This window comes from Rhinolophus sinicus, chromosome X, assembly GCF_036562045.2.
Source record: "Rhinolophus sinicus isolate RSC01 chromosome X, ASM3656204v1, whole genome shotgun sequence".
In the NCBI taxonomy this organism is placed as follows: Eukaryota; Metazoa; Chordata; class Mammalia; order Chiroptera; family Rhinolophidae; genus Rhinolophus; species Rhinolophus sinicus.
Window position 1 is genome coordinate 77,751,244 of NC_133768.1, and position 23,069 is coordinate 77,774,312.

Sequence of the window (23,069 nt, forward strand, 5' to 3'; positions counted from 1 at the left end):
AAGAGAGGGAAGAACTCGGCCTGCTAGGGCTCCATTTATGGCCCACAGGGCTGAGGGGACAGCATATAACATGGCTGCACCAAACGCTCACGGCAGAGACCTTGGACCAAAGACTGAGGGAACAAGGCTGAAAACAGTGGTTTAAGCACTCACTGCCACAGAGAACAGAAGCCATAGGCACTGAAACTAGCCAACCCCTCCCTACGCTCCCAAGAACGCCCCGCCCCACGGGGCCAGTGCTAGAGGCGGAAAAGTAGCAGTGTCAGATCAAAAGAACAGAACATTTGCAGTTCTGAGAACTGTGGCCCTCAGACACAGATTCGCAGCCCAACTATTCCCCACAAAGGGGAGGGAGCTGTGGAAGCAGGACTGGCTGTGGTGGTGGTCGCCGCCACTGCTCTCGGACACCTCTCACAACTCACCCCACCTCTGTCCCAACCTATCTGGGCAGATCCCTGCAGGAGTAAACAGAACTGCTAAAACTCACAAGCTCTGAATTTGGTGCATGAAGAGCTTTGGAACTTCAAAAGCTCTCCGCATCCAAAGACAGACACAACACCCTATGACCCAGACGAACTATTAACAGAGGAGAAGCCTGCCTTCCAGGGAATCTTCCCATAATGTGAGAAGTTGGAATAGTGGGGAGAAAGCATAACAGTACAATGTGAAAGAGAAAAAAAGGGCTACAATTGGAGAGAAAATAAAACATTCTACCAACACGTAATGAAAAATAAAAGAAAGACTTCTTCTTATCAACCAGTTGCAGAAACCACTAGAGTAGATGTCTAAGAAGAGAAATAATAAATCATTAATTGCCATGAATAACCAAGGCAACAAGACAACTCAGAAAGAAAGTGAAAAGTCTCCAGAAAATCAACTTAAAAATATGGAAATATGTGACTTAAATCACAGAGAATTCAAAATTGCAGCTATCAATAAACTCCATGAGATGCAACAAAAACACAGAAAGGCAGTTTAATGAACTCAGAAACAAAATCAAAGAAAACCATGAGCACTTTACCAAAGAGATTGAAATTTTAAGAAAGAACCAAATAGAATTTCTGCAGATTAAGAACTCAATAGAAGAAATTAAGAATGAAATAGCCAGCTTGGGTAGTAGAGTAGACCAGATGGAGGAAAGAATCAGTAACATCGAAGATCCAAACCTGGAAATGACATGGACGGAAGAAGAAAGAGATTTGAGATATAAGAATAATGGGCATACCAGAAGGAGAAGAAACAGAGAAGGGAACAGAGAATATATTCAAAGAAATTGTCGATGACAACTTCTCAAACTTGTGGACAGAAATGGACCTCGAATCCAAGAACCAAATAGAACACCTAATTACCTCATTCCCAACAGGAACATTCTCCAAGGCACATTGTATTGAAGATGCCTAAAATCAACGACAAAGAAAGAATCCGCAAGGCAGCCAGCAGATGGGAAAAGAAGACGGTAACCTACAAAAGAAATCCCATTAGATTCTCATCAGATTTTTCAACAGAAACTCTACAAGCCAGGAGGGAGTGGAATCAATTACTCAAACTACAGAAAGAGAGAAATTATGAGCCAAGAATAATACATCCAGCAAAGATATTCTTTAGATAAGAAAGACGAATAAATACATTTCCAGACATACAGAAGCTGAGGTAATTTTTTAATAAAAGACCTGCACTACAAGAAATACTAAAGGAGCCTATTCGACCACCATCAACAGGGACAACTTCTGGCAACCAAAACATAAAAATGTGAAGAGTAAAGGCCTGAACTGGAATATGGGAATGGAGAAAGTAAGCATGCTGAAAAAAATGGAATACTCTAAATATCAAAATTTCTTTTACATAAACTTAAGGGTAACCACTCAAAAAAAATCCAGTACTGAAATATGTACTGTAATAAAAGAAGAAACAGCGGGAAACATCATAGAATACCACCACACAGAAATAATAGACAACAAAAAAAGGAAAAGAAACAATGGAGACAGAGTCGTACCAGAAAACTAAAGATAGAATGACAGGAAATACTCACATATCCTTAATCACCCTAAATGTAAATGGACTGAACTCACCAATAAAAAGGCACAGAGAAGCAGATTGGATGAAAAACTAAACCCAACCATATGCTGTCTCCAAGAGACATATCTCAGCTACAAGGGCAAGCATACACTCAAAGTGAAAGGGTGGAAATTGATACTCCAAGCAAATGGTACCCAGAGAAAATCAGATGTAGCCATAATGATATCAGATGAAACAGATTTCAGGGTGACAAAGATAAATTTAATAAAATAAAAAATAATAATAATAATTTAAAAAAAAAAAGATGGACATTTCCTAATGGTAAAGGGGACTATACAACAAGAAAACATAACATTCATCAATATTTATGCCCCCAATCAGGGAGCACCGAAATATACCAAGAAACTACTAACAGAACTAAAGGGAGAAATGGACCAAAACACAATTTTACTAGTGGACTTAAATACAACATTGACAGCTATTGAAAGATCATGCAAACAGAAAATAAATAATGAAATAGCAGCCCTAAATGACACATTAGATGAAATGGACATATAGACATATACAGAGCACTTCATCCTACAACATCAGACTATACATTCTTTTCTAGTGTACTGGATCATTCTCAAGGATAGACCATATATTGGGACATAAAATCAGCCTCAGCAAATTTAAGAAGATTGAAATCATACCAAGCATATTCTCTGATCACAAGGCTTTGAAATTGGATATCAACTGCAAAAAGAAAGCAGGAAAAAATACACATATGTGGAGATTAAACAACATACTTTCAAAGAATGACTGGGTCAAACATGATATTAGAGGAGAGATCAAAATATACATAGAAACAAATGACAATGAAAATACATCCTATCAAAATTTTTGCGATGCAGTGAAAGCAGTTTTAAGAGGGACATTTATATCATTACAGGTCTATCTCAAGAAACAAGAAAAATGCCAAATATAGAACCTCATGTTACACCTTAAAGAACTAGAAAAAGAAGAACAAGTGAAACCCAAGGTCAGCTCGAGAAAGGAAATTACAAAAGTCAGAGCAGAACTAAATAAATAGAGAACAAAAGCCAATAGAAAAAATTAATGTGACAAAGAGCTGGTTCTTTGAAAAGATGAACAAAATTGACAAACCCTTGGCTAGACTCACTAAGATAAAAAGAGAGAAGACACTAATTAACAAAATCAGAAATGAAAAAGGGGAAGTTATCACGGACACCACAGAAATACAAAGGATCATCCAAGAATACTATGAAGGACTATATGCCACCAAATTCAATAACCTAGAAGAAATGGACAAGTTCTTAGAAACATATAGCCTTCCAAGGCTGAACCATGAAGAACTGGAAAATCTAAACAGACCGATCACCAGTAACGAAATTGAATCAGTCATCCAAAACCTTCCCAAAAGCAAAAGTCCGGGACCAGATGGCTTCACTAGTGAATTCTACCAAACCTTCAAAGAGGATCTAATACCAAGCATGCTCAAACTCTTCCAAAAAATTGATAAAGAGACAGTACTCCCTAACACATTTTATGAGGCGAACATTACCCTGATTCCAAAATCTGGTAAGGACAACACAAATAAAGAAAACTACAGACCAATATCTCCGATAAATACAGATGCAAAAATTCTAAACAAATTCTAGCAAATCGAATACAACAATGCATTAAAAAGATTATTCAACACGACCAAGTGGGGTTCATCCACAGGGCACAAGGATGGTTCAACATCTGCAAATCCATCAATGTGATACATCACACAAACAAAATAAAGGACAAAAATCATATGATTATATCAATTGATGTAGAAAAAAACATTTGACAAGATACAACATACATTTATGATTAAAACACTTAATAAAATAGGTATAGACGGAAAATACATTCACATAATAAAGGCCATATATGACAAGCCCTCTGCTAATCTCATAATTAATGGTGAAAAACTGAAGCCCTTTGCTCTAAGTTCAGGAACACGACAGGGCTGTTCCCTATCACCTCTGCTTTTCAACATAGTGTTGGAAGTCCTTGCCAGAGCAATCAGGCAAGAGAAAGAAATAAAAGGAATCCAAATTGGGAATGAAGAAGCTAATTATCACTCTTCGCAGATGGTATGATGCCATATATAGAAAAACCTAAATACTCCACCAAAAAGCTATTAGAAACAATCAACGAATACAGTAAAGTTCCTGACTACAAAATCAATGTATAAATGTCCATTGCATTCCTATATACTAACAGTGAAATCTCAGAAAAAGAAATTGTACACCTGAAATCTATGTAATTTTACTAACAATTGACACCCCAATAAATTTAATTAAAAAAAATGACTTTCGGAAAAATGACGGCGTGAGGTGAGCCTCTGTAAAGCTCCCCTGGAATTTACAACGAATCGAACAACAAAAACTCCACAAAGGACTCCCTGCACAGCACACAGGCAACACGAAGAGGCCCACTACCGACTGAAATCACCTACAGGTGGGAGATTCGCGCGAGTGGAGGAAGGAGGAAAGGGAGAAGTGCGCGGAGACGGAGACACGCGGGCGGAGGACGCAGACCTAGCTCTGCGCCGAGCTCGCTGCTTCCCGGAACTACCACAGCTGCGGGAGAGGGAAGAGCTCGGACTGCTAGGGCTCCGCCAGGGCTCCACAGGGCTGAGGGGACAGCATATAACATAGCTGAACCCAACGCTCACGGCAGAGACCTCAGAGAAAAGACTGAGGGAAAAAGGCTGAAAACGGTGGTTTAAGCGCGCACTGCCGAGCAGAGAACGGAGCCTTAAGCAATGAGACTAGCCGCCTCTTCCCTCCCCTCCCAGAGCTCACCCCGCCCGCACCTGCCCGGTGCTAGAAGCGAAACAGTAGCAGTGTCAGATCAAAACAACAGAAAATTTGCTGTTTTGAGAACTGTGGACCGCAAACACATTCACAGCCCAACTAGTTCCAGCAAAGGGAGAGAGCTGTGGAAGCAGGACCGGCTGTGGTGGTGGTTGCCGCCATTGCTCTGGGCCACCTCTCACAACTCACCCCGCCTGACCCCACCTATCTGGGCGGATCCCTGCAGGAGTAAACAGAACTGCTGAAACATACGGGCTCTGAATCAGGAGCTGGAAGAGCTTTGGAACATCAAAGCTCTCCGATACCCACCGGGACACTGCGCCCTGTGACCTAGACGAACTATTAACAGAGGAGAAGCCCGTCTCCCAGGGAATCCCCATTGTGTGAGAAGTTGGAATAGTGCAGAGAAAACATAGCACTACTGTGTGGGAGAAGAAAAATAAGTTGCAGTTGGAGAAATAATAAAACATTCTACCAACAAGTACTGGCAAACAAAAGAAAGACCGCTTTCTATCAACCTGTTGCAGAAGTCACTCCTGTAGATGTCTAGGAAGAGAAATAGTAAACCAGAAATCGCCATGAATAACCAAGGCAACAAGATAGCTCAGAAAGAAAGTGAAAAATCTCCAGAGAAGGCACTTAAAGATACAGAAATATGTGACTTAAATGACAGAGAATTCAAGATTGCAGTTCTGAAAAAATCAACGAGATACAAGAAAACACAGATAGGCAGTTAAAGGAACTCAGAAACTCAATCAAAGAACAGCATGAGCATTTTATGAAAGAGATTGAAATCTTAAAAAAGAACCAAATAGAATTTCTGGAGATTAAGAACTCAATAGAAGAAATTAAGAATGAAATAACCAGCTTAGGTAGTAGAGTTGACCAGATGGAGGAAAGAATCAGTGACATCGAAGATAGAAACCTGGAAATGACACAGATAGAAGAAGAAAGAGACTTGAGACTTAAAAGAAATGAAAGAACTTACAAGAACTTTCTGACTCCATCAGAAAGAGCAATATAAGAATAATGGGCATACCAGAAGGAGAAGAAAGAGAGAAGGGAACAGAGAATATATTCAAACAAATTGTCGATGAGAACTTCCCAAATTTGTGGACAGAACTGGACCCTCGAATCCAAGAAGCAAATAGAACACCTAGTTACCTCAATCCCAACAGGCCTTCTCCAAGACACATTGTATTGAAGCTGTCTAAAATCAACGACAAAGAAAGAATCCTCAAGGCAGCCAGGGAAAAGAAGACAGTAACCTACAAAGGAAAGCCCATTAGATTATCATCAGATTTTTCAGCAGAAACTCTACAAGCCAGGAGGGAGTGGAACCAAATATTCAAACTATTGAAAGAGAGAAATCATGAGCCAAGAATAATATATCCAGCAAAGATATCCTTTAGATATGAAGGAGGAATAAAGACCTTTCCAGACATACAGAAGCTGAGGGAATTTTCTAATACACGACCTGCACTACAAGAAATACTAAAGGTGGCTATTCGACCACCATCAACAGGGACAATTTGTGGCAACCAAAACTCAAAAAGGGGAGAGTAAAGGCCTGAACCGAATATGGGAATGGAGAAAGTAAGCGTGCTGAAGAAAATGGAATACTCTAAATATCAAACTTTCTTTTACATAAACTTAAGGGTAACCACTCAAAATAAATCCAGAATTGAAATATATACTGAAATAAAAGAAGAAACAGAGGGAAACATCATAGAATACCACCACACAGAAATAATAGACAACAACAAAAAGGCAAAGAAACAATGGAGACACAGCCTTACCAGAAAACTAAAGATAGAATGACAGGAAATCCTCACATATCAATAATCACCCTAAATGTAAATGGACTGAACTCACCAATAAAAAGGCACAGAGTAGCAGATTGGATCAAAAACTAAACCCAACCATATGCTGTCTCCAAGAGACACATCTCAGCTACAAGGACAAGCATAGACTCAAAGTGAAAGGGTGGAAATTGACACTCCAAGCAAATGGTACCCAGAGAAAATCAGGTGTAGCCATAATGATATCAGATGAAACAGACTTCAAGGTGAAAAAGATAACAAGAGACAAAGATGGACATTTCATAATGGTGAAGGGACTGTACAACAAGAAGACATAACAGTCATCAATATTTATGCCCCCAATCAGGGAGCACCAAATACACCAAGCAACTACTAACAGAACTAAAGGGAGAAATTGACCAAAACACAATTATACTAGGGGACTTAAATACATCATTGACAGCTATGGATAGATCATCCAAACAGAAAATAAATAACGAAATAGTAGCCCTAAATGACACATTAGATGAAATGGACATAATTGACATTTATAGAGCACTTCATCCTAAAACATCAGACTATACATTCTTTTCTAGTGTACATGGAACATTCTCAAGGATAGACCATATATTGGGACATAAAATCAGTCTCAACAAATTTAAGAAGATTGAAATCATACCATGCATATTCTCTGATCACAAGGCTTTGAAATTGGATATCAACTGTAAAAAGAAACCCCGGAAAAACACAAATACATGGAGATTAAACAACATACTTTTAAAGAAGGACTGGGTCAAAGAAGAAATTAGAGGAGAGATCAAAAGATACATAGAAACAAATGACAATGAAAATACATCCTACCAAAATTTTTGGGATGCAGCGAAAGCAGTTTTAAGAGGGAAATTTATCTCATTACAGGCCTATCTCAAGAAACAAGAAAACTCCCAAATAAATAACCTCATGTTACACCTTAAAGAACTAGAAAAAGAAGAACAAGTAAAACCCAAGGTCAGCAGAAGAAAGGAAATAATAAAAATTAGAGCAGAACTAAATGAAATAGAGAACAAAAAGACAATAGAAAAAATTAATGTGACAAAGAGCTGGTTCTTTGAAAAGATTAACAAAATTGACAAACCCTTGGCTAGACTCACTAAGATAGAAAGTGAGAAGACACTGATTAACAAAACCAGAAACGTAAAAGGGGAAGTTATCACAGACACCACAGAAATACAAAGGATCATCCAAGAATACTATGAAGGACTATATGCCACCAATTTCAACAACCTAGAAGAAATGGACAAGTTCTTAGAAACATATAGCCTTCCAAGGCTGAACCATGAAGAACTGGAAAATCTAAACAGACCGATCACCAGTGTAAATTGAATCAGTCATCCAAAACCTTCCCAAAAGCAAAAGTCCGGGACCAGATGGCTTCACTAGTGAATTCTACCAAACCTTCAAAGAGGATCTAATACCAATTCTGCACAAACTCTTCCAAAAATTGAAGAAGAGACAGTACTCCCTAACTCATTTTATGAGGCCAACATTACCCTGATACCAAAACCTGGTAAGGACAGCACAAAAAAGAAAACTACAGACCAATATCTCTAATGAATACCGATGCAAAAATCCTAAATAAAATTCTAGCAAATCGAATACAACAATGCATTAAAAAGATTATTCATCACGACCAAGTGGGGTTCATCCTCGGGCACAAGGATGGTTCAACATCCAAATCCATCAATGTGATACATCACATAAACAAAATAAAGGACAAAAATCATATGATTATATCAATTGATGCAGAAAAGCATTTGACAAGATACAACATCCATTTATGATTAAAACACTTAATAAAATGGGTATAGAAGGAAAATACCTTAACATAATAAAGGCCATATATGACAAGCCCTCTGCTAATCTCATAATTAATGGAGAAAACTGAAGCCCTTTGCTCTACGTTCAGGAACACGACAGGGATGTCCCCTATCACCTCTGCTTTTCAACATAGTGTTGGAAGTTCTTGCTAGAGCAATCAGGCAAGAGAAAGAAATAAAAGGCATCCAAATTGGGAATGAAGAAGTTAAATTATCACTCTTTGCAGACGACATGATGCTATATATAGAAAACCCTAAAGACTCCACCAAAAAGCTATTAGAAACAATGAACGAATACAGTAAAGTTGCTGCTACAAAATCAACGTACAAAAGTCCATTGCATTCTTATATACTAACAATGAAATCTCAGAAAAAGAAATACAAAAAAACAATTCCTTTTGCAATTGCAGCAAAAAGAATAAAATACCTAGGAATAAACTTAACCAAGGATGTGAAAGACCTATATGCTGAAAACTATAAGACATTTTTGAAAGAAATTGAAGAAGACACAAAGAAATGGAAAGACATTCCGTGCTCATGGATTGGAAGAATCAACATAGTTAAAATGGCCATATTACCCAAAGCAATATAGAGATTCAATGCAATCCCCATCAAATTCCAATGGCATATTTTAAAGAAATAGAACAAAAAATCATCAGATTTGTTTGGAACCACAAAAGACCCCGAATAGCCAAAGCAATCTTAAGGAAAAAGAACTATAATGGAGGTATCACACTTCCTGACTTTGGCTTGTACTACAGGGCTACAATAATCAAAACAGCATGGTATTGGCAGAAAAACAGACACATAGACCAATGGAATAGAATTGAGAACCCAGAAATAAAACCACATAAATATGGACAGATAATTTTTGACAAAGAAGCTAAAACATACAATGGAGCAAAGACAGCCTCTTCAATAAATGGTGCTGGGAGAATTGGATAGCCACGTGCAAAAGAATGAAACTGGACTGCTATTTGTCACCATGTACCAAAGTTAATTCAAAATGGATCAAAGACTTAAGCATAAGACCTGACACAATAAACTGCATAGAAGAAAACATAGGTACTAAACTTATGGACCTTGGGTTCAAAGAGCATTTTATGAACTTGACTCCAAAGGCAATGGAAGTAAAAGCTAAAATAAACGAATGGGACTATATGAAACTTAAAAGCTTCTGCACAGCAAAAGAAACCATTGACAAAATAAAGAGGCCACCAACTGAATGGGAGAAGATTTTTGCAAACAGTGCCTCCGATAAGGGGCTAGTATCCAGAATATACAAGGAACTCATGCAACTCAACAACAAAAAACAAACAACCCAATTGAAAAATGGGCAGAGGACTTGAAGAGACATTTCTCCAAAGAGGACATACAAATGGCAAATAGACATATGAAAAAATGCTCAACATCACTAATCATCAGAGAAATGCAAATCAAAACCACAATGAGATATCACCTCACCCCAGTCAGAATGGCTATCATCAACAAGACAAATAGTAACAAATGTTGGAGAGGCTGTGGAGAAAAAGGAACCCTCATACACTGTTGGTGGGAATGCAGACTGGTGCAGCCGTTATGGAAGGCAGTGTGGAGGTTCCTCAAAGAATTACGAATAGAATTGCCATATGACCCAGCAATCCCTCTCCTGGGTATCTACCCAAGAAATCTGAAAACATTTAGAGATAAAGACACGTGTGCTCCAATGTTCATTGCAGCTTTGTTTACGTGTGCCAAGACATGGAAACAACCAAAATGTCCTTCGATAGATGAATGGATAAAGAAGTTGTGGGACATATACACAATGGAATACTATTCGCAGTGAGAAAAGATGATATAGGAACATTTGTGACAACATGGATGGATCTTGAGAGAGTAATGCTGAGCGAAACAAGTCAGACAGAAAAAGCAGAGAACCATGTGATTTCACTGATATGTGGTATATAAACCAAAAACAACAAAAGAACAAGACAAACAAATGAGAAACAGAAACTCATAGACACAGACAATAGTTTAGTGGTTGCCAGAGGGTCAGGGGGGTGGGGGGGGAGGTGAGGGTAAGGTGGATCGAATATATGGTGATGGAAGAACTGACTCTGGGTGATGAACAAACAATGGGATTTATAGATGATGTAATACAGAATTGTACACCTGAAATCTATGTAATTTTACTAACAATTGTCACCCCAATAAATTTAATTTAAAAAAAAAATGACAAAAAACAATTCCTTTTGCAATTGCAGCAAAAAGAATAAAATACCTATAAATAAACTTAACCAATGATGTGAAGAACCTATATGCTGAAAACTATATGACATTTTTGAAAGAAATTGTAGAACACACAAAGAAATGGAAAGACATTCCGTGCTCATGGATTGGAAGAATCAACATAGTTAAAATTGCCATATAACTCAAAGCAATATACAGATTTAATGCAATCCCCATCAAAATCCCAATGGCATTTTTTAAAGACATAGAACAAAAACCGTCAGATTTGTTTGGAACCACAAAAGACCCCGAATAGCCAAAGCAATCTTAAGAGAAAAGAACAATACTGGAGTTATCACACTTCCTGACTTTGGCTTGTACTACAGGGCTACAATAATCAAAACAGCATGGTGTTGGCAGAAAACAGACACATAGACCAATGGAATAGAATTGAGAACCCAGAAATACAACCACATAAATATGGACAGATAATTTTTGACAAAGAAGCTAAAAACATACAATGGAGAAATACAGCCTCTTCAATAAATGATCCTGGGAGAATTGGATAGCCATGTGCTAAAGAATGAAACTGGACTGCTGTCTGTCACCATGTACCAAAATTAATTTAAAATGGATCAAAGACTTAAGCATAAGACCTGACACAATAAACTGCATAGAAGAAAACATAGGTACTAAACTTATGGACCTTGGGTTCAAGGAGCATTTTATGAATTTGACTCCAAAGGCAATGGAAGTATAAGCTAAAATAAACAAATGGGACTATATGAAACTTAAAAGCTTCTGCACAGCAAAAGAAACCATCGACAAAATAAGGAGGCCACCAACTGAATGGGAGAAGATTTTTGCAAACAGTGCCTCCGATAAGGGCCTAATATCCAGAATATACACGAACTCATGTAACTCAACAACAAAAAAACAAACAACCCAATTGAAAAATGGGCAGAGGACTTGAAAAGACATTTCTCCAAAGAGGACATGCAAATGGCAAATAGACATATGAAAAAATGCTCAACATCACTGATCATCAGAGAAATGCAAATCAAAACCACAATGAGATATCACCTCACCCCAGTCAGAATGGCTATCTTCAACAAGACAAAGAGTAACAAGTGTTGGAGAGGCTGTGAAGAAAAAGGAACCCTCATACACTGTTGGTGGGAATGCAGACTGGTGCAGCCGTTATGGAAGGCAGTGTGGAGGTTCCTCAAAAAATTACAAATAGAATTGCCATATGACCCAGCAATCCCTCTCCTGGGTATCTACCCAAAAAATCTGAAAACATTTAGAGATAAAGACACGTGTGCTCCAATGTTCATTGCAGCTTTGTTTACGGTGGCCAAGACATGGAAACAACCAAAATGACCTTCGATAGATGAATGGATAAAGAATTTGTGGTGTATATACACAATGGAATACTATTCGGTGGTAAGAAAAGATGATATAGGAACATTTGTGACAACATGGATGGATCTTGAGAGTGTAATGCTGAGCGAAATAAGTCAGACAGGAAAAGCAGAGAACCATGTGATTTCATTGATATGTGGCATATAAACCAAAAACAACAAAAGAACAAGACAAACAAATGAGAAACAGAAACTCATAGACACAGACAATAGTTTAGTGGTTACCAGAGGGTAAGGGGGGTGGGGGTGGGGGGTGGGAGATGAAGGTAAGGGGAATCAAATATATGGTGATGGAAGGAGAACTGACTCTGGGTGGTGAACACACAATGGGATTTATAGATAATGTAATACAGATTGTACACCTGAAATCTGTGTAATTTTACTAACAATTGTCACCCCAATAAGTTTAATAAAATAAAATTTTTAAAAAAAGAGGACATACAAATGGCAAATAAACATAATGAAAAAATGCTCAACATCACTAATCACCAGAGAAATGCAAATCAAAACCACAATGAGATATCACCTCACCCCAGTCAGAATGGCTATCATCAACAAGACAAATAGTAACAAGTGTTGGAGAGGCTGTGGAGAAATAGGAGCCCTCATACGCTGTTGGTGTGAAAGTAGACTGGTGCAGCCATTATGGAAGGCATTGTGGAGGTTCCTCCAAAAGTTATGCATAGAATTTGCATATGACCCAGCAATCCCTCTCCTAGGTATCTACCCAATAAATCTGAAAACATTTATAGATAAAGACATGTGTGAGCCAATGTTCATTGCAGCTTTATTTACAGTGGCTAAGACATGGAAACCACCAAAATGTCCTTTGATCGATGAATGGATAAAGAAGTTGTGGTGTTTATACACAATGGAATACTATTCGGCAGTAAGAAAAGATGAAATAGGAACATTTGTGACGTCGATGGATCTTGAGATTATAATGCTAAGTGAAATAAGTCAGACAGAAGAAGCAGAGAACCACATGATTTCACTGATATGTGATATTTAAACCAAAAACAACAAAAGAACCAGACAAACTAATGAGAAACAAAAACCCATAGACACAGACTATAGTTTAGTGGTTATTACAGGATAAGGGGGAAGGGGATGGTATATAAGTGTAAAGGGGATCAAATAAATGGTGATGGAAGGAGAACTGACTCTGAGTGGTGAACACACAATGGGATTTATAGATGATGTCATACAGAATTGTACGCCTGAAATCTATGTAATTTTATTAACAATTGTCACCTCAATAAATTTTTTAAAAATTGTGATTTAAGATGAAGGGGGTCTTTCAATCCCCGCATATATTTATAGCCAATATCTTCCACACCGTAGAAAGGGCCCTATTGTCTTAGTACTTCACCAGATGCTTGGGCACCTTCCACGACGCCACTGCCTTTAAGTCAGATGTTTTCCATAACTTGTCATATACTTTAAAACTCTGTTAGACAAAAGGTGTTGTGGAGCTATATATTTATGATTTCACTCATCTACAGTCTCTTTTGGAGGGTCAGCTGTGTAGCACTATTAGGGCTCTGGACTTTTTTTGCTCCCATCTCTTAAACCTCTTAAGCCTCTGAACTATGAATATGATTAACCACCCCAGATGCAAATGAACATGATGGCCCAGAGCTATAGTATCATATGGCACACAAGAACTTTCCAGAGGGCCCAGCCCTCAGCCAAATCTATGTTAAGCACCTTCCAAAAGTATATTTCAGTCTCTCCACTCTCTCTCCTTTTGGCCCCAATCTGAAGTGATGGAAAAAGAGCAGCTGATGTGATGTCAGTCCAAATCATGTCCTCAGTACTTCCCAGTTGTGTGCCATTGGACAAGTTACCTTGGTTTCAGTTACTTGTCTGCAAAGTTGGTTGATAGTAACAATTGCTATCTCATAAGGTTGTTGTGAGGCACAAATCAGATGATGAATATAAAGTGCTGAGCCTAGATCATGGTCACAGTAAGCACTTGATAAATTCTAGATATCATTATTATTAGGACTTAATCTGAAGAGAACAAGAAGGAAAGAGGGAAAGGAGACATAAAGGGTGGGGGAAGGAAATGAAAAGAGGAGGAGTAGAAGCTGAAAAAAGACAATAGAAAGAAGCAAAAGCAGCCATCTTGGAATTGAGCTATAATCATCATATGAGAACTGGCCAGGTCCCATTCCACAAAGATAAGATGTTCTGCTGTTTAAGAGGCCTCCAGTTGCCGTAAATGCCAAATGTAGGAGCTCTATGGCTAACAACCAGCAAAGCCATTTGCTGCCACTGCTGATGCACACTGAGGGCAGGATTTTTCAAGAGTGTATTTTTAGAGCAGTTTTAGGTTCACAGCAAAATTAAGGGGAAGGTACAGATATTTCCCACATATCCCTCATCCCCACATATGTATAGCCTCCCCCATTATCACCATCCCCCACCAGTTAGCAGAATATTTATGGTAGTTAAAAGCAGTGATTCAGACAGTCAGACAGACCTAGATTCAAATCCCAACCAGGCATTTACAAGCTGTGTGACCTCAGGCAAATCAGTCAATCTCTGAGTCTCAGCTTTTCCATCTATAAACTGAAGGTATTATACTAGTGACGTCTGAGTCCTGTCCAGTCCTAATGATCTAAAAGAAGGAATTTTCTTCTCTATTCCATCCCAAATAGCTTTTAGGTGACAAAGCTGTTATGGTAATTAAATATTAAAGAAATAGTTGCCCACCACCGAGGACTCTCCACTTCTACTACTGGAAGGACATCAAATGTGCTACTTTTCTTTTCTTTTTTTTTAAATTTTATTAAATTTATTGGGGTGACAATTGTTAGTAAAATTACATAGATTTCAGGTGTACAATTCTGTATTACATCATCTATAAATCCCATTGTGTGTTCATCACCCAGAGTCAGTTCTCCTTCCATCACCATATATTCGATCCCCCTTACCCTCATCTCCCACCCCCCACCCCCTGCCCCCGTTACCCTCTGGCAACCACTAAACTATTATCTGTGTCTATGAGTTTCTGTTTCTCATTTATTTGTCTTGTTCTTTTGTTGTTTTTGGTTTATATACCACATATCAGTGAAATCACATGGTTCTCTGCTTTTTCTGTCTGACTTGTTTCGCTCAGCATTACTCTCTCAAGATCCATCCATGTTGTCACAAATGTTCCTATATCATCTTTTCTTACTGCCGAATAGTATAAATGTGCTACTTTTCTAGACCAAGCTTTCTTTGTTCTAATTTTGCCAATGTCTGCTACATCTGCTGTCAGAGCTCAGTGTTTTCTGCACATCCTTCATCCTGGCACTTGAAAACTGGGTGATGTTTGTTGCACCTTTACACAGCTGCATTCCCATCCTTCCACAGCTTCCAAGGGCCATTCCCCACCCATTGGGAGCTTAGAAGTAAACCTGGCTTCAGATAGTTGAGCAAGGTGACAATTTGGTGGAATTGACAAAGTTCTTCAGGGGTAGAGGGTAAGGAAATGAAGTCATGGAAGCACAGCTGAAAAGGTAAGAAGGGAACAAGTTGTGTGCTCAAGATGATCTAATGTCTACCTCCTTTCACTTTCAGAGGGACTCCATTTTCAAAAACATTAAACATATTTACATTTTCTCAATGCGAAAGCATTCCTGCCTGGGTTTTTTTTTTCCTTTTTTTCTGGGGCTTCATCACTCAAGAAAAAACATATTAAATGGTACTTCATTGAATTATCATACCTATTAATGATGTATCTCTCCCAGTTATCCTAAAATCCTCCTCCTTGGCAATTTGCTTTAGTAGTCAGGATAAATTAGTGACAAGATGGTTTCATCTCATTGGAAAAAAGTGAGCTATGGCAAAGGAACTGGATCTTGCTACTGTCACTATACAGCTCCAATTTTCTAACAGGCCTGTCTCAATTGTAAATATTCTGTCCCACGGTCTGCATAATAATGCTCAAAATGGATACCCTTAAGATTGATCTGGGCACTCACATACAAGAAAACGAGGAAAGATTTGGACAGGATATGAGGGGAAGAAGAAAGATTCAACAAAGAAAGACTAAGCAAGGCAAATGAAAGTCACTCATGGATTTCATTCACTGACTCACTAGGAATACAGGTAATAAGGGCCACATTCTATATAGCTCTGGTAAGACACCTAGTGTAACCAAGGAGCTGTGAGAAAGCTGACATCAATAACCCGACATTAGTCTAAAATTCTCCCCTTGTTACTTTCAGTATCTAGAAGCAGACTGTAGACTAGAGGCATTAGACAAAAGAGGTCCACAAGGCCAGAGTGATTATTAAATGTTTGCTTTTTATTTCATTTCATTTTAGGATATATTTTAATGAGGCCATTTGGAAACATAGTATGATCTCTGGTTCATTATTCCTTTAAGATCTACAAAGAAAAAAGCACAAACAAGGATTTCTGCATTCCTAGGAACTCTCACCACTGTAGTTAGCTGAAGGGGACCATCAAGATCAGCTAATCAAGTACTGTACTTCCCAAGTTTAAGTGCTCACAAGAATCACCTGGGGAGATTTGTGAGAACATAGATTCTGGAGCCCTAGCCCTGCGGGTTCTAATTCAATAGATCTGAAATGTAGCCCAGGAATCTATATTTTTGTAAAGCCCTACAAAATTCTTAAAGTCAGCCTGGTTTGGGAACCACTGGCCATTCCAACCCCTCACTAGCATCGCCATTTTTATTATTATTATTATTATTATTATTATTATTATTATTACATCACTAACAATGATGGTACCTTGTAGCTATAGGTTTACCTTGTCAATGTGTTTCCATAACTATTATCTAATTTTATCCTCACAACCACCTTAATAGATAAAGAAGGCAGCTGTTACTAGTCTGATTTTATAGATAAGAATATTGCAATAGATACACAAAATGTGATCTGTACATACAATGGAATATTATTCCTCGATAAAAAGGAATAAAGTGTTGATAAATGCTACAACATGGATAAGCCTTGAAAACATCTTTTTATAAGTGAAAGAAGCCAGTCACAAAAGAGAATATAATGTATGATTCAATTTATATAAAATGTCCAGAAAAGGAAAATCTGTAGAGACATGAAGTAGATTAATTATTGCTTAGGACTGGATAGACTGGGGGAAATGGGCAGTGGCAGCTAATTAGTACAGGATTTCTTTTCAGGGTGATGAAAATGGCCTAAACTAGATTATGGTGATGGGTGCACCACTTGGTAAATTTTCTAAAAATCATTGAATTTTACACTTAAATGGGTGAATTTTATGGTATGCAAATTATAACTTAGTAAAGTTGCCTTTTAAAACTAGTTGTTTTTAAAAAAGAGAACATTGGATCAAACATATGGTGATGATGGAAGGAGAATTGTTGATTCTGGGTGGTAAACACACAATGCAATAGATAAATGATGTATTACAGAAATGTACACTTGAAACCTATATAATTTTACTAACCAATGTCATCCTAATAAGTTTAATAAATTAAAAAGAGAACATCATAATTTATCAGGATGATCACTTCATAAGTTGTATAAATCTCTAATCACTATGTTGTACACCTGAAATTAATTTGTATGTCAACTGTAATTGAAAAAAAATTTTAATTAATAAATAAAAGAGAGAATATTAGTCACAGTGATGATAAGTCCAAACCTATGGTCATTTAGCTAACCAGCTACAAACTAGAATGGCTCAAACAATAATTGCTATCCTTTATTGAGTCCTACTGTGTGCCCGGCATAATACTAAACATTTAATATCCATTGTCTTATTTAATTCTCAAAGCAGTTATTCCCACTTTACAAATGAAAAGGTGAGGTTCAGGCAGTCAAAATGGTTTCACTAGGGACACATAAGCTAGCAGGTGGCAGATCTTGGATTTGAACTCAATCTGATTCCAAAGACTTCTTCCATTATAATCTTCTGCCTCTAAGACTTGAACCCAATGCCTCTGATTCTTCACCCAGGGATCTTTCCAAACTGTTTCAATTTGAAGTCTCACAGAAAACAATGTATATGAATTTTGTAATCTTTCATTTAATTTCTTCCAAAAGCGAACAAAGTGAGAGACTCCTGTCCTCCATTCCTAGGTGAGTAGTTCCAAAGGACAAAAATAGGAGAGAAAAATACCCTTTATCTTTATCCTCCTCATCCCAATGCCCTTTCCCATCTAGCTCTGTGGTAGTGGGAAAGCTGGTCACATTTCTCAACACTATCCTAAAGATATCCAGAATTTCTTTGACTGAATGGGCAGTACTCAGGAGTAGGGGGAGGCGTTGAGAGCCACTGCAGCTTGTGGTTGTAAATGACATATGGATAAATGCAACTGAGCCATAAACACACTCTACATAGTGAGGGAATTCACAGGAATTATTACCACAGCATCCTGGAACAGTAGATGGTAAAAGTACAATTCAACAGGACTTAAAAAGATCAAAAGAAAAGGAAGCTACAGTCTTCAAAATTACTTTTATTATCTATATTGAACTAAGATTATCATCTCACACACACACACACACACACACACACACACACACACACACACACAAATCCAGGGGGTGGAAATCAATATCAAGGAATTCTCTTTGAGCAAGACATGTTAAAACATAGATTGTGGGTGGGGGGATTTGTGCATGACATCTTTCTTATATCAGACCCAAGAACAGTATAATCCTTGCTCTGAATACGATGTCATTTGGTTCAGAAGTCTGCCATAGTGTCTATCATAGTCTTTAGAAGATTACAGCTAGTAGAAACGAGGACATACTGGGAAATGAGGATATGCTACATTCAGGGTTCTTTGTTTGTGAAAATTATTACAGAGAACCCCCTCAAATTCGACTGAGATATGTATTTTACAGTGACGAAAGACACACCTTATCAATTACTCTGTTGGACAGCTCCTTCAGCCTAGCTTCAAACCCTTCAAGTTTGCCCTGACTCTCCTTTATTTCAAGATATACACTAGGATGGCCAATCCTTCAATGTTCAGAAGCCTAGGATTAACCACTGCCTGGCCATTCAGCACATGATCAAATAATTTAAGCCTCCTCAGCATCGTTTTTCAAGGTCAACTATGTAGAAAAACCTTGGACTTGAACCTTGAGACCCAGATCTAACAGCCATATGGATATTGTCTCTTATAAGTAACTGGCCCCAAATCACTTGACCTAACTTGGGAAATAGCAGTTACGTGCGACAATGTGGTCTTGTATAAGGGAAGCCCTCATGCTCCTTTGTCTGGGAACACAAGAAACCTACAAGCAGTGAAGCGGAGGCAGGCACTCCCACACCAATTCATTGAATATTCTGTTTCTCCTTCCTTGTCGGCTGTATCATAATTTGTTTTTCCTAGAGACCTGCCTGCTGTAAACTCACCTTTGCTCAGGGAATGGAAGGAGTGAGAAGAGAGGGCTGAAGGGCGGGGGTGAGTTTGTGGGGGCAAGGTCATTTTCATTATCACCACTCCTTAAGGCTCTCCTCTAAAGCATTGTGTGAGGTTAAACTGATCACATATGTTATACCAATTTAAAAGTGGGAGTAAAAAGGCATCCTCAATATAATTGACTTGATAAAGTAAAATATATAAACACATCCCAACATCTGTTTTCTAAATGAGCACAAAAAGACTTCATGGCTTAGCAAGTTTTGGCAAGAGTGGGGATTTTCCTTGTTTTGGGGTAGATACAGAGGTTGTCACGATTTTCAGCAATCTAGTCATAAAATTCAATTGCACAAACCAAAATGTAGAGAGGATTTAAAGGGATTTAGGTACAGTGAGTCAGTTCATATTCTAATAGGAATAGTGTATTAAAATACCAGGCATACCTACAGCTTTCTTTGGTATTTCTCTCAATGACCTCAGCCTTAGGGACACACGCTGATGTGGGCTTTTTAGAAGCAACAGCTGAGCAGTGACCACTTACCTAAAAGTATAATCCTTTGTGAATATGTCCAAGAAATCCTGCTTTTAGGGTGCATATTTCCATGAGATGCAATTCACAAATAGTCTCTTAGCAGTTCAAAGAATATTTGAGTCCATTTTTTTTCTGTTAACCCAACCAAACTTCTTTGCTCATTTAATACCCCTAATGATTTCATACTCTGCCTCCATAGTTCTACTTAGAGTTAATTTTGAACAACAATTCATATTCTGAGTAAATGACACTATTCAGATATTCCTTTGTGAACCCTGGTGGATAAGCACAATGCATTATCACCACCATCAACACTCAACCCAGCAGAGACTGAAAGCCATGAGGGGTAATGGCTGATGGCTCTGTTGGTGCCTATAGAATCAAAAGCCTGAGCATCATCCCGGTATTTTCACAAATCTATTTCCTAATTTATTTCATTGAAATCCAAGAAATATAACCATAACCAATGATGCCATCTCCCACCAAGGGCCACCACCCACTTTATGAATTACCTTCCTCCAGTTCGTCCATGCTTCCAATTTTCCTGGATCCGTCAATGGTGTAAATGTAACGCACTCCCTGAGGCAGGTTGATGTTGTCAGACAGAGATCGAGTCAGGTCAGCCAGCAAGGCATCGAAGCTGCGAAAACGGTCAGAGGACACAGCGTACACAATCCCCTTGAAGTAGCGGTCCCCATTGCGGTAGAAACGTACCTTCTTGGCTTTCTTCTCGTTGCTCAGTGCCTGCAAGGTTCTGGTTCGGTAGAAGCTACAGTGGGCGCTGTGAGTGGGGCTAGGCAGCCCATTCATTCGTGAGCCTCGCATGTTTCTGGATGTCTTATCTCTTTCGTCAAAATGTCCAAAATCAAGTTCCATATTTTGATGAAACGTCAGAGACCTGAGTGTTGGAGAAAAAGGTGGGGGACAAAAAAAAAAGGCAAAGAAAAAGCAGTGGGGAGGGAAAAAAAAAAGAAAGGAATTCAAATATTAGCCAGATCCAGATCTGCAATCTGCTGCTTGTGAAAAGAACTGGTTGAAAAAAATCCCCTGACCCATCTGCTGCTTGCCCCTGACCTGCAGGAATATTGATCTTAACAGAGAAGAAGGAGGGGCTAAGGGGGTGCTGGTGGTTGTGGGGGTTGGGGCAAGAGATAGAGAGGGAGGCACTTTTGGCACTATTCCAATAGAGGAGAGAGAGGGATTTTGAAATAGCTTAAAATCCTGGGACCTACTGACAGTGGCTCTTATGAAATTGAAACTTCGGGCTAAATACATTAAAACTGGTATCTGTTTCCTCACACATGTTCACATGACTAACAGTTGTAAGTGAATCCAGAGCCTGACAGAATGCCCTTTGAAGACAACAGAAGGAGGTAGCCAAGGTTAGTATCTCCGGCTTAGGAAGCAATCTTTGCATATCAGTAAAATGAGTATGAAGTGGAGTTTTTAAATTTTATTCCAAACCCTCTTTCCTATTCTAATGTGTGCATAACCTCACCCCCACCAGAATTAACTAGGATTTTCTTTTAAAGGGACAGCCTCTAGGGAATAGCCGGTGTCTTTGTGCTATTCATCAAACCCTTTCCCCACCAAGCTGGTGCAGCTATCCAAGATTCATAAGAAATAAGCCGAAAAACAAAAAGGATTAGAAAAATCAGTTATTTAACAAGTTATTAGCTATTTCCCTCTGGTACCATTTGGTCACAAAATCCTTTTCTTTGCTTTTCTTTTTTTCTTTTTTCCTGATGCTTTATCCCCTCCCCACCGATGCAGCCCTACCTCTTAATGGAATAATTTGATTATTGAAAGATTCTCAAATGAGTCCCTGAAAACAGCATATGGGACTATTAGAAGCAAGCACACCTTTCATTGTTCTGGATTTTTACCCTGACTGAAGGGGCATTTTGCCCTCAGAGCAGGCAATTCCCCCGCAAACTTGTCTATTGTCCAGGTATGTTAACTAGGAAAAAGACGGTCATCTGTTCAGATTTGCTTTCCCTCTTCTACTGAACCAAAAACAAACAAACAAAACAAGAAAGAAAGAAAATCAGAACATGTAATGAAATACAACAGAAATCTCAAAAGCTAGCAAAGCTAATGACAGCGTAGGAACTGGACTATTAACATGCATCTCACAGATGGGGATGAAAGGGCTCACAAAGCAAGCAGGGCTCAGCTGCTACACACTGCCACATTGAGATATTTGCAAGGGACCAGGACACAGGAGATAAAAGAGGGCTGGTGTTGGTAGGTTTGCCAGGCTCAGTCCCCCTTTCCTTCCAATGTCACCATGACCTGTGCTGAGCTCAGCATTGTCTCTGTCAGACAACCTGCAGTGGAAAGAGACCCCACCTCCTCAAGACAAGTAGCAAGCATTTCCCCAGGCATGCAGCAACCCTTGGCTTTCCTTTAAGGTCAGGGGTGGTATTATTCTACATCAACATTACAGTGAAAACAAAGCAACATCAAACTCACTTTTTCAAAGGAAAATCCCAGGTAGAGGCTTAGGGAAAAAATCTGAGAACAAGGCAGGGAAAAAAAAAGAAAGAAAGACAGAGAGATAGAGAGTACACCCTTTGCCTTGTGCTTTTCACGTTTGACATTTGTTACATTCTCCCTGAAAATCACTCAAAAGCCCCACTCACCGGTTTTCTGCTGGTTGGGTGGAGATGCTGAGGGAAAGAAAACCAATCTCTCTATGCCTTTGTTGTCTGAGCTCCAAGCAAGAAATTCCTGCCAGGGTGGATAGATGCCTTCTAGGTCCTAGTGCCTTGTCCAACATCTCCCTTATATTCAGACTTAGTGAATCCCCCAAATCTCCTATGATTAATTACATCCTTTTTTTCCTCAATTCACAGGCTGCATTAACAGCTAGAAAGATTTCATTTATAACCAACAGGAAATTGCAGGATAGCAAAAAGATTGCACAAGCAAGTTCAGAATGCTCTAATAAGCAACGAACGTGCTAGCCTTTTCT

General features: G+C 38.7%; 1 protein-coding gene across 4 annotated transcripts in view; it reads right to left on the reverse strand.

Annotated features, from left to right (window-relative positions):
* DCX (doublecortin) overlaps positions 1-22,838 on the reverse strand; it is a 196,273-nt gene extending 173,435 nt beyond the window's left edge. For 3 of the 4 annotated variants that reach the window (XM_074323613.1, XM_019719327.2, XM_074323612.1), the window contains exons 1-2: positions 22,738-22,838; positions 20,605-20,990 (exon numbers count right to left, since the gene is read on the reverse strand). In XM_074323613.1, coding sequence (XP_074179714.1) covers positions 20,605-20,968 — 364 coding nt within the window. In that variant the 5' untranslated portion in view covers positions 20,969-20,990; positions 22,738-22,838. Of the gene's footprint in view, positions 1-20,604; positions 20,991-22,567; positions 22,694-22,737 lie in introns of those variants that run through there. The other variant, XM_074323615.1, reaches the window with a different exon arrangement.
* Between the last annotated feature and the right edge of the window lie 231 nt (positions 22,839-23,069).